At 39.8% G+C, this 16,865-nt stretch overlaps 1 protein-coding gene and 1 pseudogene across 1 annotated transcript; one reads left to right on the forward strand and one right to left on the reverse strand.

Annotated features, from left to right (window-relative positions):
• Positions 1 to 1,000: 1,000 nt before the first annotated feature.
• Positions 1,001 to 2,513, forward strand: LOC127679171 (BAG family molecular chaperone regulator 5-like; annotated as a pseudogene).
• A 7,632-nt stretch (positions 2,514 to 10,145) lies between these two features.
• LOC127678089 (vomeronasal type-2 receptor 26-like) lies at positions 10,146 to 10,925 on the reverse strand. Its single transcript, XM_052172897.1, has one exon. The coding sequence runs from the start codon at positions 10,923 to 10,925 to the stop codon at positions 10,146 to 10,148; it is 780 nt and encodes a 259-aa protein (XP_052028857.1).
• Positions 10,926 to 16,865: the final 5,940 nt, after the last annotated feature.

Consider the following 16,865-nt stretch of genomic DNA (forward strand, 5'->3'; position numbering starts at 1 on the left):
TTATCCTAAAGCAAAAGAATATACCTTTTTCTCAGCACCTCATGATACCTTCTCCAAAGTCGATCATATAATTGGTCACAAGACAGACCTCAACAAATATAAGAAGACTGAACTAATCCCATGCCTCCTATCGGGTATGTATGGAGTAAAAGTGGTCTTCAATAGCAACAAAAACAACAGAAAACCCACATACACGTGGAAACTGAACAATATTCTACTCAATGATACCTTGGTCAAGGAAGAAATAAAGAAAGAAATTAAAGACTTTTTAGAACTTAATGAAAATGAAGACACAACATACCCAAATCTATGGGACACAATGAAAGCAATGCTAAGAGGAAAACTCATAGCCCTGAGTGCCTCCAAAAAGAAAATGGAGAGAACATACACTAACAGCTTAATGACACACTCGACAGCCCTGGAACAAAAAGAAGCTATTTCACCCAGGAGGAGTAGAAGGCAGGAAATCATCAAACTCAGGGCCGAAATCAATTAAGTAGAAACAAATAGAACCATACAATGAATCAACAAAACCAGGAGCTGGTTCTTTGAGAAAATCAACAATTTATATAAACCCTTAGCTAGAGTAACCAAAGGGCACAGAGACAGTATACAGATTAACAAACATAGAAATGAAAAGGAAGATATAACAACAGAAACTGAGGAAATTCAAAAAATCATTAGATCCTACTACAAAAGCCTATATTCCACACAACTGGAGAATCTGGAGGAAATGGACAGTTTCCTAGACAGATATCCGACACAAAACTAAATCAGGATCAAATAGATCATCTAAACAGTTCCATAACACCTGAAGAAATAAAAAGGGTCATAGAAAGTCTCCCAACCAATTCCCTGTGAGAGACGACGGGCGGTGGGGCCCGCATAGGAAGAAGAGAGGAGAGGTTTTCCCCAGGCTCAGAGCTGGTGGCCAGCTCTGCGAGGATGGCGACAATGCTGTGGAAGTGTCAGAGCGCGATGGCGCGTGCAGCACAGTGCTGGTGAAGCTGAACACAGAAGCATGGATATGGGAAACCAGCACCCTGATATTAGTAGGCTTCAGGAGATCCAACAGGAAGTCAGGAGTATAGAGCAGCAAGTGGTTGGGTTTAGTGGCCTGTCGGATGACAAGAATTACAAGAGGCTGGAGCGGATTCTGACGAAACAACTCTTTGAAATTGACTCTGTGGATACAGAAGGAAAAGGAGACATCCAGCAAGCTAGGAAGAGGGCAGCACAGGAGACAGAACGCCTCCTCAAAGAGTTGGAGCAGAATGCAAACCACCCACACCGAATTGAAATCCAGAATATCTTTAAGGAAGCTCAGGCCCTTGTGAAAGAAAAGATTGTGCCCTTTTACAGTGGAGGCAACTGTGACCGGCGAGTTTGAGGAAGGCATCCAGGACATCATTCTGAGGCTGACACACGTTAAAACCGGAGGGAAGATCTCCTTGCTGAAAGCAAGGTGCCGCACACTAACCAAGATCTGTGTGGTGCAGGAGATCATTGAAGACTGCATGAAGAGACAGCCTTCCCTGCCGTTTTCTGAGGATGTACATCCTTCTGTCCCCAAAATTAACTCTGTGATGTGTGAGGTCAATAAGGCCAGGGGCACTCTGATCGCATTCCTGATGGGCGTGGACAGTTCTGAGACTTGCAGGCACTTATGTGCCGTCAGGACTGATTGCTGATTTAGATGCTCTGGATGTGTGTGGGCGTACAGAGATCAGAAATTATCGGAGGGAGGTGGTGGAAGATATCAACAAATTACTGAAATATCTAGATTTAGAAGAGGAAGCTGACAGCACGTATGCATTTGACCTGGGACAGAACCATTCCATTATAAAAATAGAAAATGTCCTCAAGAGGATGAGAGAAATCAAAAATGAACTTCTCCAGGCGCAGAGCCCTCCTGAATTGTACCTGAGGTCCAAGACAGAACTGCAGGGCTGGATCGGACAGCTGGATGAAGTGAGTCTTGAGAAAAAACCCCTGCATCCGGGAAGCCAGGAGAAGAGTGGTGATCGAGGTGCAGACCCTGATCACGTACCTGGACCTGAAGGAAACCCTTAAGAAGAGGAAGCAGTTCCCATGTGAGGAGACCCCCCCCCCCCCCGCATAAGGCCGTGTGGGATGTCCTTGGAAACCTGTCAGAGATCCAGGGCGAAGTCCTCTCATTTGGTGGAAATTGAAGTGATAAGAACTACATTCGTCTGGAGGAGCTACTGACCAAACAGTTGCTGGCTCTGGACACTGTTGACCCACAGGGGGTAGAGAAGTGTAAGGCTGCCAGGAAACAGGCTGTGAAGCTGGCCCAGAACATCCTCAGCTACCTTGACATGAAGTCTGACGAGTGGGAGTACTGAAGGGCCAGGAGCTGATCTCGGTGGTTTGCACTTGATCTCCTTAGAGAGCTTTCTGCTCATGGAACCTAAATGTGATTTCTATGTGCATAGTCAATCTCAGTATTTATGATTTAATCAAATTATATTCGGTATTTCTGCTGCTTTTGATGTTGCAAAACGAATATCATTATAGCACGTTACCTTTTCCATCTGGCTCACTCTCCTTACGATGTGTGGTTTGTGTCTATTTTGTGTGTTTTAATGGGAACATGAAATGGGCAGCATTCCTCAGTTTTAAAGGGTTGTACAAGCATTAAATGCAGAATTTAAGAGTCTAGAGATAGATCAGACTTTTCTAACTCTGGCCAAATTAAGAGGAGGAGGAAATTCTGGGGTTGAATGAAGTCTGAGCATAAAAGCAGCGCAGAGCTAACGCGAGCTGGGCTTCACAGTCATGGGCCTGCCTGCCCAGTGGCCTGCCTGGTGGCCTGCCCAATTTTAATGGGGTAGGGTTTTTGTTTGGATGGTCTGTTTTGTCATAAACATTTTTGCTTGAAAAAAACTGTTCCCCTGTGCTTTTCATTTTAGAGGGGGGGACTCTTGTATACAACACACACAGACTTAATGAGCCTAACGGCCCGAGGTTGAAACCATGCTTAGGAAGGGGCGGGACATCACCTATGATGCCTTCAAGCAATTTTTGCTTGTGTGATCTCAACCTAAAATTCTCCTTATTAGCTTATAAGGATAGGGAACATTGAAATGATGCCAGTGGACCCTTAGAGAAAAAAAAGAGCATCACTCTACCTGTAACTGCAGGATGGAGGTCGTAGTGTGCGGTGTCAGGTTACCCCAGAGCTACCAGGAACATCTACCTGTATCATAAATGAGATGGACTCCTCCTCATCTGTCCATCATAGCTGGGAGAGAGACAAGCCTGTTAAACACAACACTTTTTACACCATGATACGAAACACTACAGTAAATCCAAGGGACTGGTCTCTGCAGCCATCAGACAAAGTTAACTGCAGCTAGCAGTTAATAATCACCTGTACCTCCTTGGAGTGTTGGGTACCTGCTGATGTCATAGCTCATACTGACACTAGGACTCCAGCCTGAAAATTCATCAGAACCTGTTAGCTATATAAAGGGTTCTATTATTTTATCCTTCTGTGTGTTTCCATGAATATTTTCTAAGTAGCCAACACTCTTGTTGTCTATTAATGCAGACAAACTCCCCAAAATTCTGCAGCACTTTGATAATGCAGGCCCCAATGTAACTAACAGACCCCATTCCATGTTCCCATCTCATTGCATGATCCTATGAGAGCTGACCTTTTCAACTCTGACAAGCTGTGGTTTAATTTGGAAATTTTCTTGTAAGGAAATTGTCTTTAAACAGCTAAAAGTATGACAGGCGAATGATAGCTAAAGTGATAAGCACACAGCCCCAAGCTCATGTGCACCATCTTATCCACAACCCTTTACAGCTCTCCTACTGGGAATGCTGTACAACACTGGGTCCTGTGGGCTTCGGTCCACTGCGATCCCTGGAATTGTCAGTTTGGCCAGAGCTGATTGGTGCTGCTCCTCTGCGTCCTCGCTTTAGCTCAAGTCTGACTAAAGGTCCTTACACTGAACTCTGGGGGACCACTGTACATACAAGTCACTTCTAGCTGTGTTGCTTTCACTGCCTACTAATTCTTTAGCTTCATTTTGAGAATCAGCCTTTTTTCTCAAAGTGACCATTGTCCTGTTGGGGCACATTTTGGTCTCTTTAAAGTGGCATTTCTATAACCTGCCAAGACATCCCACGGTGCTGAGCCTGGAGCCTTGTGTAGCGAAAGAGGCTTTTCCTAGGCCAGCGGGGTTTCAGAGTGCATCCTCTGGGTCCTGGAGGCGGGCGATCACATGAGCTTGTGTGGCCCTTGGAGTAAGCTTTGTCTGCATCACAGCTCCTTGGACCTTATTACAAAGAATAAGAGCAAAGTTCGGACTGAAGTTTCTTGTCCCTCTTGGGAGTCACGTGTGTCACTGGGCTGCTTCGTGGGTTCATCGCTGTGACGGTTTCAAGATCGGAAGGGAAGAAACTTCTACGAGTAAAACCTCCCTGAGAAGCGTGCCCTTTGCCAGCATTAAACCACATCAGTTCTGTTTCTGAAAAGAAGTATTTGCTGCCTTCACCAAAATTCAGATAGCTTTGCCTTCAGTTCATTCTTTGACCACCTAGATAAAAGTCTTAAGACAAAAAAAAAAAAAAAAAAAAAAAAAAAAAAAAAAGTCTCCCAACCAAAAAAAGGATGGGACCAGATGGCTTCAGTGCAGAATTCTATCAGACCTTCATAGAAGACCTAACACCAATACTCAAAATATTCAAACTATTCCACAAAATAGAAACAGAAGGAACTCTACCCAACTCATTCTATGAAGCCACAATTATGCAGATACCAAAACCACACAAAGATCCAACAAGGAAAGAGAACTTCAGGTCAATTTTCCTTAAGAATAGTGATGCAAAAATAATTAAAATTCTTGCCAACCGAATCCAAGAACACATCAAAACGATCATCTACCATGATCAAGTAGGCTTCATCCCAGGGATGCAGGAATGGTTCAATATAAGGAAATCCATCAATGCAATCCACTACATATACAAACTCAAAGAAAAAAAAACATATGATCATCTCATTAGATGCAGAAAAAGCATTTGACACAATTCAGCATCCTTTCATGATAAAAGTCTTGGAAAGAACAGGAATTCAAGGCCCATACCTAAACATTGTTAAAGCAATATACAGCAAACCAGTAGCCAACATCAAAATAAATGGAGAGAAACTTGAAGCAATCCCACTAAAATCAGGGACTAGACAAGTCTGTCCTCTCTCTCCATATATTTTCAATATAGTACTTGAAGTTCTAGGTAGAGCAATTAGACAACATAAGGAGGTCAAGGGGATACATATTTGAAAGGAAAAGTCAAATTATAGCTATTTGCAGATGACATGATAGTCTACTTCAGTGACCCGAAAACCTCCACCAGAGAACTCCTACAGCTGATAAACAACTTCAGCAAAGTGGCTTGTTATAAAATGAACTCAAGCAAATCAGTTGCCTTCCTATACTCAAAGGACAAGCAGGCTGAGAAAGAAGTTAGGGAAATGACACCCTTCATAATAGCCACAGACAATATAAAGTATCTTGGTGTGACTCTAACCAAACAAGTAAAAGATCTATATGACAAGAACTTTAGGTCTCTGAAGAAGGAAATCAAAGAAGACCTAAGAAAATGGAAAAATCTGCCATGCTTGTGGATTGGAAGGATTAATATTATTAAAATGGCCATCTTGCCAAAAGCAATCTGCATATTCAATGCAATTCCCATCAAAATCCCAACTCAGTTAGTCACAGAGTTAGAAAAAGCAATTCTCAAATTTATCAGGAGTAACGAAATACCCGGCTTAGGTAAAACTGTTCTCAACCACAAAAGAAATTCTGGAGAAATCAGAATCCCTGACTTCAAGCAATACAACAGAGCAATAGTGTTAAAAACTTCATGGTATTGGCACAGTGACAGACAAGTGCACCGATGGAATAGAATTGAAGACTCAGAAATGAATCCACACACCTATGGTCACTTGATCTTTGACAAAGGAGCCGAAAACCTGCAGTGGAAAAAAGATAGCCTTTTCAGCAAATGGTGCTGGTTCAATTGGAGGTCAGCATGCAGAAGAATGCAAGTTGATCAATTCTTATTTCCATGTACTAAACTCCACTTCAAGTGGATCAAGAACCTCCATGTAAAACCAGACACAAAGAAACTACTAGAAAAGAAAATGGGGAAAACCCTTGAGGACATGGGCACAGGGGGAAAGTTCCTGAACAGAACACCAATAGCTTATGCTCTAAGATCAAGAATTGACAAATGGGACCTCATAAAATTACAAAGTTTCTTAAGGCAAAAGACACTGTTAAAAGGACAAAATGGCAACCAAAAAATTGGAAAAGGATATTCACCAACCCTACATCTGACAGAGGGCTAATATCCAGTATATACAAAGAACTCAAGAAGTTAGACCCCAGGGAAACAAATAACCCTATTAAAAATGGGGTGCAGATCTAAACAAAGAATTTTCACCTGAAGAAATTCGGATGGCCAAGAGGCACCTTAAGAAGTGCTCAACATCATTAGTTATTTGGGAAATGCAAATCAGAACAACCCTGAGATTTCACCTTACACCAGTCAGAATGGCTAAGGTCAAAAACTCAGGAGACAGCATGTGTTGGTGAGAATGTGGAGAAAGAGGAACACTCTTCCACTGCTGGTGGGGCTGTAAGATGGTACAACCACTTTGAAAATCAGTCTGGTGGTTCCTCAGAAAACTGGACATGACACTTCCAGAGGACCCTGCTATACCTCTCTTGGGCATATACCCAAAGGATTCCCCAGCATGCAATAAAGACCCATGCTCCATTATGTTCATAGCAGCCTTATTTATAATAGCCAGAAGCTGGAAAGAACCCAGATGTCCCTCAAAGGAGGAATGAATACAGAAAATGTGGTATATTTACACAATGGAATACTACTCAGCAATTAGAAACAATGAATTCACAAAATTTTTAGGCAAATGATTTGATCTGGAAAATATCATCCTAAGTGAGGTAACCCAATCACAAAAGAGTACACATGGAATACAATCTCTGATAAGTGGATATTAATTAGCCCAGAAGCTCTGAATATCCAAGGCACAAATCGCATAATAAATGACTGCCATGAAGAAGTATGGAGAGGGTCCTGATCCTGGAAAGGATTGATCTAGCATTGGAAGGGAATATAAGGATAGATAAAAAGGAGGGAGGTGATTGGAGAATTGATGGAGAGAAGAAGGTTTATGGGACATATGGGAAGGGGGGATCTGGGAAAGGGGAAATCATTTGGCATGTAAACAAAGAATATAGAAAATACAAATATTAAAGAAAAAGAAATATAAAATAAAGAATATATCGAATACAAAAATATAAAACCAAATAAATTTATTTTGTGTACATTCAATGCAATTTTGATGATACATAGGCCAACTGACTTAATTTGCTATTGTATTTTCATAATTATTTTGTCTGTTGGAAATTTCCTACAACCTCTAGGTTAGATATTATTGGTGAGAAGAAAGAAAATAAACACTTTCAAAGTACATATATTGATCTTCAATATTTTAAATTTTTATTTTATTTTTACATTTATTTGGACAATGTGTAAAATTTTGTGACTAACTACTTTTAAGGAAAAAATTAAGGGGGAACAAAATACGCACAGGAGGAAGGAAACATGGAGACAAAGGGTGGAGTAGAGACTGAAGAAAATATTATCCAGAGACTGCCCCATCTTGGGATCCATCCCATATACAGTCACCAAAACCAGACACTATTGTGAATGGCAACAAGTACTTGCTGATAGGAACCTGATAGAGCCTGAGAAGTACAGAGGCAGACACTTGCAGCCAACTGCCAACTAACTGTGCATACGGTCCCCAATGGAAGTGCTAGAAAAAGGACTGAAGGAGGTGAAGTGATTTGCAACCCAATAGGAAGACCAACAATATCAACCAACCAGACCCACTCCCCTGAGCTTCCAGGGACTAACAAACCAACCAAAGTGTATACATGGAGGGAACTGTGGTTCCAGCAGCATATGTCAGAGAGAATGGCTTTGTAGGGCATCAATGTGAGGAGAGGCCCTTGTTCCTGTGAAGGCTTGATGCCCAAGTATGGGGAAATGCCAGGGTTGGGAGGTAGGGTTGGGTGGGTGTTTGGGGGAACACTCATAGAAGCACAGGGAAGAGGGATAGGGAATTTCCTGGGGGGACCAGGAAAGAAGATAACATTTGAAATGTAAATGAATAAAATATCCAATGAAAAAAGAAAAAGAAACCTTAACAAAGGTAATAAAATTCCTACTTATCTAAGAAAAACATTATCCTTCAGAAATATATGTCTCCTAACAATGTCCAAGAAAATTCCAAAGAAGAAAAATAACTATTAGATGTTCATGGAGAAATAGACAAAAACACTTCAATTGCTAATGACTTCAACTCATCTTTATTGAATAATTTATGGAACAAACATTTAATGGAATATTTCTTTATAATGAAGAGAATTTCTGTGGTCATGAATAAGAAAACTCAACACTGTGAATATGTCAATACAACCTGCTAATGATTGACACAATGTAACAATTTACAACATACTTGAATGTCTAAAGATTTATTTAGCAAAATATATTTGATGAACAGTTATATATCCTTTCAGATAACTCCAACCAGGATGGGAGCTTCCTGCCATCTACTTGAAACTGCACCTGGGCTGTGCTTGGCTTATAACACCATGGTACATGGCTTCAAAAGAAACTGGCTCTAGGAAACAGGGATTTCTTTATACTTGTAGTGTCCATATGCTTGGCAGCTTTTCAGAGTGGGATGTCCTCTTTAAGGTAGTAAATGAGGGGCCAAGTTTCAGACACTTTCAATCCAAGTATTTCTATGTCCATCAAGTAATATCTTTGGAACTAACTTTACCTATAACAAAGACAACTTCAATGAGAACTTCTGTGCTGCTTTTATGGCCAAATAAAAACAACTCCATCTAATATGACATAGATTTGCATAAGTAAAAGATAAGCAATAACTGAGAGACAAGGTAGACTTGAAATACCCTAAATGTTTCTTGATCTTACGATGGTAACGTATCCAACATTACAGTATGCAAACACACTCTTGATTAAAAAACTAAGGAAGACATAAATTAGCCTTTTCCAAAACATAATGAAAACCACTTTGGCCAAGTAGTCTTTTCTGTGCTGGTTTTTGGTGATGGTTGAGCAATAATTTCTCCCAATTTGCAAGGTCCAACTTTAGGTTGATCTGGGCATGGTCTGGTAATCATGTTTAAAACAAGAACTTAGTTAAAGAAAATACCTGAAAACCTACATGGTCTAGGATATAAAATTCTATGATTTTCCATGTCCTGTTGAATCCCTGGCCTTATACCTCTTCTCCAAGCCCACATTTACCATCAGATACAGTATCTCCTTGAGAATAGATTCCAATGGTTGTAAAAGATATCAGCTTTCACTCTGTGAAGACTATGTGAAACGCCTAACTCTGACAGAGAAAAGCACTTCCCATGGAGGCTGTTTATTCTCTCAGGAGACTCTATCCATTGTTCTTGTGAATATCCTCAGGGTAGAACTATCTGTGTTTTCCTTGTGACTCTTCCCAATCTTGCATCCATGTTGTTCCACCAGAGCATAGAGAAGACCACAAAAGCATCCTAAGACTGTGAAACTTACATGATAAATTGTGCTCTTTGTCAGGCCCTCCAGAAGGAAGAAACAGCGACCATAAAATTTCTGTTACAGCACTCATGCTTACATTGAAATTAATTTGTATTGAACATAACAGTCAGCCAGCATATGACTAACAGAGAAGAATTTAAAAACATCTGTTACTTTTGTTTCCACACAAATGATGTGCTCTCATTCCTAAACTTAACCTTCCCAGTCCTGTTACATTGTTTAAAAAATGGGAAAAAAGTGATTTAAAGAAACATCTATTAGGCACACCTAATGTCACCTCTAGTAGGCAACTATCTAACCTTTGATGGCTGGGTTCATTGTGTCTAGTTGGTTCTAAGAATTGCAGGGACTAGTGATTAAATTGCAGATGCCATTGTTTGGTGAAAAGCATTGGCTTCACCCCACTCTTTTGAATATTGTGACATGATTCATTTTAAACAAATCACAATAAATTAAATAATTAATTTAAAGAACTTCTTTCTGGTATGGACACCTGACCTCAGTAGGATCACATAGCATTTGGGAAGAAACATACAACCCAGTAAACCAGCACTGGAAGCCAAAATTGAAAAGATTTCCACAGCAACCATTGTTTTGCCTGTGGAGCTCAGGTAAGTGGGTATAAAAGAAATCCACACACTACAGAAAACCATCATACTGAATGTGATTGTTTTTGCCTCATTGAAGTTGTCCGGTAGTCTTCTAGCCAAAAAAGCAATAAGCAGGCTAAGGCTGGCCAGAAAGCCCAAGTACCCCAGAACACAATAGAAAGCGAGGGTGGACCCCTCATTACACAAGAGGATGATTTGCCCATGCTCTGACTGCATGTCAATGTCAGGGAAGGGAGGATATGTTCCCAGCCAGATTGCACAGATGCACACTTGAATGATGGAACCACAGCAGACTATAGCATTTGAGAGTCGGGTCACCATCCACATGTGTAAGGTGCTTCCTGGTTTGATGGCTTTGAAGGCCACAACCACAATGAAGGTCTTTGCCAAGATAGCAGAAATGGCAATAGAAAATACAACCCCCAAAATCATTTGTCTCAAGACACAAGTGACTGTTCTAGGTTGGCCAATGAATATCAGTGAGCAAAAGAAACAGAGTATTAAAGAAACCAGGAGGACATAACTGAGATTTCTGTTATTTGCTCTGACAATGGGTATGTCTCGATAGCGAATGAATGATCCTGAAATCATGGCTGAAAAGGCAGATAAACTAATGGCCATAGAGACCAAAACAGCTCCCAGAGTATCTTCATGGGACAAAAATGCGACAATTTTAGGGAGACATTGATCCCTCTGCTTATTTGCATGCTGGTCTTCAGGACACTTGAAGAATTGATCAAAATCTGAAAATGAGGCAAAGTGTTTTATTGTATTCAACCAGTAAATTTCCAAATGTACCTATGAGAAGTATATCTTGCACAGAGAATTTGTTGAATTCTCAAGAAACTGTTTATGGATATATTCACTGAACAATGATATTGAAAAACAATAAATGAGTAATTTTTTTTTTCTGAGAGAAAAATAGAGATACACTGTTTTGTTCCCCTGAGACAGGATTTCTCTGTATTGCCCTCGATGTCCAGGAACTCACTCTGTAGACCAGGCTGGCCTTGAACTCAGAAATCCACCTGCCTCTGCCTCCCAGAGTGCTGGGATTATAGGCATGTGCCCCACTGCCCAGCTGATACACTGTATTCATAATATACTCAGAAAATGAGTGGGCTTGAACAATATGAGAAAATGAAAAATGTTGAAATGATGTTGAGGGGAAATCAAACAATATGAAAATTATATTTGATTACTTATGATACAGAAAGTTGACTTTGAAGATTTTACTATTTTTCTCAGTTCCATTTGTTTATCAAATATTGTTTATTACTTGAGAACATCATATATGCATATCATGCATTTTAATCAGCTCTACCTCAATTTCTTCCCCCTCAACTCCTTCTCTCTTTCCCTCCAATAATTTTTTTTCTCCCAACTTTATTTCTGTTTTTTTTTCCCCACTGAGTTCATTTCAGATAGCCTGAACACATATCAATATAATGACATTGACCATAACTTGGGCAGGACCACATATTTGAAACAAACAAACAGATGATGCTGATAGAAGATTTCAAGAAGGACATAAATAAATCCATTATAGAAGACCAGGAGAGCATGAGTCAACATGTAGAAGACCTTAAAAAGGAAACACAAAAATCTTGTAAAGAAATACAAGAGAATATGGGTCAACAGATAGAAGCCCATAAAGAGGAAACACAAAAATCACCTAAAGACATACAGGAGAACAAGGGTCAACAGGCAGAAGTCCTGAAAGAGGAAACACAAAAACCCCTTAAGAATTACAGGAAAATGCAAAGAAACAAGTCAAAGAACTGAGCAAAACCATCCAGGATCTAAAAAGGAAGTAGAAACAACTAAGACATGACAAAGGGAGACAACTTTGGAAATAGAAAAACTTGGAAAGAAATCAGGTGTCATAGATGCAAACATCAACAACAGAATACAAGAGATAGAAGATAGAATGTCAGGTGCTAAAGATCCCATAGAAAACATTAACTCAGCAGTCAAAGAAATTGCAAAATGCAAAAGCTTGTAACCCAAAACATCCAGGAAATCCAAGACACAACAAGAAGACCAAACCTAAGAATTATAGGTATAGAAGAGAGTGAAGATGTACAACTTAAAGGACCAGTAAAAATCTTAAACAAAATTAAAGAAGAAAACTTCCCCAATATAAAGAAAGAGAAACCCATGGACAGAATAAAAGCTTGCAGAACTCCAAGCAGACTGGACCAGAACAGAAATACCTCCCTTTGCATAATAATCAAAACACCAAATGTCCTAAACAAAGAAAGAATATCAAAAGCAGTAAGAGAAAAAGGTCAAGTAGCATATAAAGGAAGACCTATCAGAATTATACCAGCCTTTACACAATAGACCATGAAAACTAGAAGATTCTTGGTAGATCTCATACAAACGCTAGAAGAACACAAATGCCAGCCCAGACTACTATAACCAGCAAAACTCTCAATCACCATAGATGGAGAAACCAAGATAGTCCATGATAAATCCAAATTTACACAAAATCTTCCCATAAATTCAGCCCTAAACAAGGATAATAGATGGAAAACAACACTCACAAAAGGACAGAATCTACACCCTAGAAAAAGCAAAATAGTACTCTTCTTTCAACAAACCCAAAAGAAGATAATCACTCATTAAAATAACATCAAAAATAACAGGAAACAACAATCACTATTCCTTAATATCTCTTTTTTTTCTTTTTTTTATTCGATATATTTTTTATTTAAATTTCAAATGATTTCCCCTTTTCTAGCCCCCCACTCCCCAAGAGTCCCATAAGTCCCCTTCTCTCCCCCTGTCCTCCCACCCACCCCTTCCCACTTCCCCGTTCTGGTTTTGCCCTATACTTCTTCACTGAGTCTTTCTAGAACAAGGGGCCACTCCTCCTTTCTTCTTGTACCTCATTTGATGTATGGATTATGTTTGGGGTATTCCAGTTTTCTAGGTTAATATCCACTTTTTAGTGAGTGCATACCATGAGTCACCTTTTGAGTCTGGGTTACCTCACTTAGTATGATGTTTTCTAGCTCCATCCATTTGCCTAAGAATTTCATGAATTCATTGTTTCTAATGGCTGAATAGTACTCCATTGTGTAGATATACCACATTTTTTGCATCCACTCTTCTGTTGAGGGATACCTGGGTTCTTTCCAGCATCTGGCAATTATAAATAGGGCTGCTATGAACATAGTAGAGCATGTATCCTTATTACATGGTGGGGAATCCTAAGGGTATATGCCCAGGAGTGGTATAGCAGGATCTTCTGGAAGTGAGGTGCCCAGTTTTCGGAGGAACCACCAGACTGATTTCCAGAGTGGTTGTACCTATTTGCAACCCCACCAGCAGTGGAGGAGTGTTCCTCTTTCTCCACATCCTCTCCAACACCTGCTGTCTCCTGAATTTTTAATCTTAGCCATTCTGACTGGTGTAAGGTGAAATCTCAGGGTTGTTTTGATTTGCATTTCCCTAATGACTTATGAAGTTGAACATTTTTTAAGATGCTTCTCCAACATCCAAAGTTCTTCAGGTGAGAATTCCCTGTTTAACTCTGTACCCCATTTTTTAATAGGGTTGTTTGGTTTTCCGGAGTCTAACTTCTTGAGTTCTTTATATATATTGGATATTAGCCCGCTATCTGATGTAGGATTGGTGAAGATCTTTTCCCAATTTGTTGGTTGCCGATTTGTCCTTTTGATGGTGTCCTTTGCCGTACAGAAACTTTGTAATGTTTTGAGGTCCCATTTGTCAATTCTTGATCTTAGAGCATACGCTATTGGTGTTCTGTTCAGAAATTTTTCTCCCTGTACCAATGTCCTCAAGGGTCTTCCCCAGTTTCTTTTCTATTAGAGTCAGAGTGTCTGGCTTTATGTGGAGGTCCTTGATCCATTTGGATTTGAGCTTAGTACAAGGCGACAAAGATGGATCAATTCGCATTCTTCTGCATGCTGACCTTCAGTTGAACCAGCACCATTTGTTGAAAAGGCTATCTTTTTTCCATTGGATGTTTTCAGCCCCTTTGTCGAGGATCAAGTGGCCATAGGTGTGTGGGTTCATTTCTGGATCTTCAATCCTGTTCCATTGATCTGCCTGCCTGTCACTGTACCAATACCATGCAGTTTTTAACACTATTGCTCTGTAGTATTGCTTGAGGTCAGGGATACTGATTCCCCCAGAATTTCTTTTGTTGCTGAGAATAGTTTTAGCTATCCTGGGTTTTTTGTTATTCCAAATGAATTTGTTAATTGCTTTTTCTAACTCTGTGAAGAATTGAGTTGGGATTTTGATGGGTATTGCATTGAATCTGTATATTGCTTTTGGCAAAATGGCCATTTTAACTATATTGATTCTGGCGATCCATGAGCATGGGAGGTTTTCCCATTTTTTGAGGTCTTCTTCCATTTCCTTCTTCAGAGTCTTGAAGTTCTTGTCGTAAAGATCTTTCACATGTTTGGTAAGAGTCACCCCAAGATACTTTATACTGTTTGTGGCTATTGTGAAGGGGGTCATTTCCCTAATTTCTTTCTCAGCCTGCTTATCCTTTGAGTATAGGAAGGCCACTGATTTGCTTGTGTTGATTTTATAACCTGCCACTTTGCTGAAGTTGTTTATCAGCTATAGGAGTTCTCTAGTGGAGTTTTTTGGGTCACGTAGGTAGACTATCATGTCATCTGCAAATAATGATAGTTTGACTTCTTCCTTTCCAATTTGTATCCCTTTGACCTCCTTATGTTGTCGAATTGCCCGAGTTCGTACCTCAAGTACAATATTGAAAAGATAAGGAGAGAGGGGGAAGCCCTGTCTAGTCCCTGATTTTAGTGGGATTGCTTCATGTTTCTCTCCATTTAGTTTGATGCTGGCTACCGGTTTGCTGTATATTGCTTTTACTATGTTTAGGTATGGGCCTGTTCTTTCCAAGACTTTAAGCATGAAAGGATGGTGAATTTTGTCAAATGTTTTTTTCAGCATCCAATGAAATGACCATGAGGTTTTTTTCTTTGAGTTTGTTTATGTAGTGGATTGCATTGATGGATTTCCATATATTAAACCAAGCCTGCATTCCCGGGATAAAGCCTACTTGATCATGGTGGATGATCGTTTTGATGTGTTCTTGGATTCGGTTGGCAAGAATTTTATTGAGTATTTTTGCATCGATGTTCATAAGGGAAATTGGTCTGAAGTTCTCTTTCTTTGTTGGATCTTTGTGTGGCTTTGGTATCAGCGTAATTGTGGCTTCGCAGAAGGAATTGGGTAGTGTTCCTTCTGTTTCTATTTTGTGGAATAGTTTGGAGAGTATTGGTGTTAACTCTTCTTTGAAGGTCTGATAGAATTCTGCACTGAAACATCTGGTCCTGTGCTTTTTTTGGTTGGAAGACTTTCTATGACTCCTTCTATTTCTTTAGGCGTTATGGGACTGTTTAGATGATCTATTTGGTCCTGATTTAATTTTGGTATTTGGTATCTGTCAAGGAAATTGTCCATTTCCTCCAGATTCTCCAGTTGTGTTGAGTACAGGCTCTTGTAGTAGGATCTGATGATTTTTTGGATTTCCTCAGTTTCCGTTGTTATATCTCACTTTTCATTTCTAAGTTTGTTAATTTGGATACTTTCTCTGTGCCCTTTGGTCAGTCTGGCTAAGGGTTTATCTATCTTGTTGATTTTCTCAAAGAACCAGCTCCTGGATTCGTTAATTCTTTGTACGGTTCGCTTTGTTTCCAATTGATTGATTTTAGCCCTGAGTTTGATGATTTCCTGCCTTCTACTCCTCCTGGGTGAATTGGCTTCTTTTTGTTCCAGGACTTTCAGGTATGTCATTAAGCTGCTAGTGTATGCTCTCTCCATTTTCTTTTTGGAGGCACTCGGGGCTATGAGTTTACCTCTTAGCACTGCTTTCATTGTGTCCCAAAGATTTGGGTATGTTGTGCCTTGATTTTCATTAAATTCTAAAAAGTCTCTGATTTCTTTCTTTATTTCTTCTTTGGTCTAGGTGTCATTGAGTAGAGTATTATTCAGCCTCCATGTGTATGTGGGCTTTCTGTTGTTTTTGTTGCTATTGAAAATCACTCTTACACCATAGTGATCTGATAGGAGGCATGGGATTAGTTCGATCATCTTATATTTGTTGAGGTCTGCCTTGTGTCCAATTATATGGTCGATTTTGGAGAAGGTACCATGAGGTGCTGAGAAAAAGGTATATTCTTTTGCTTTAGGGTGAAATGTTCTATAAATATCAGTCAAATCCAATTGGTCCAAAGGTTCAATTAGTTTTACTGTGTCTCTGTTTAGTTTCTGTTTTCCTGATCGGTCCATTGAGGAAAGTGGAGTGTTGAAGTCCCCCACAATTATTGTGTTAGGTGCAATGTGTGCTTTGAGCTTTAGTAAAGTTTCTTTTACGAATGAGGGTGCCTTTGCATTTGGCGCATAGATGTTCAGAATTGAAAGTTCTTCTTGGTGGATCTTTCCTTTGACCAGCAAGAAGTGTCCTTCTGTGTCTCTTTTGATGACTTTAGGTTGAAAGTCAATTTTATCTGATATTAGAATGGCTACTCCTGCTCGTTTCCTGTGACCATT

Source organism: Apodemus sylvaticus, chromosome 2 (genome assembly GCF_947179515.1).
Source record: "Apodemus sylvaticus chromosome 2, mApoSyl1.1, whole genome shotgun sequence".
NCBI classification, from domain to species: Eukaryota; Metazoa; Chordata; class Mammalia; order Rodentia; family Muridae; genus Apodemus; species Apodemus sylvaticus.

Bases quoted from the DNA above. Each gene is read 5' to 3' on its own strand.
- LOC127678089 (XM_052172897.1), bottom strand. From the start codon at position 10,925: ATGGCCATTAGTTTATCTGCCTTTTCAGCCATGATTTCAGGATCATTC.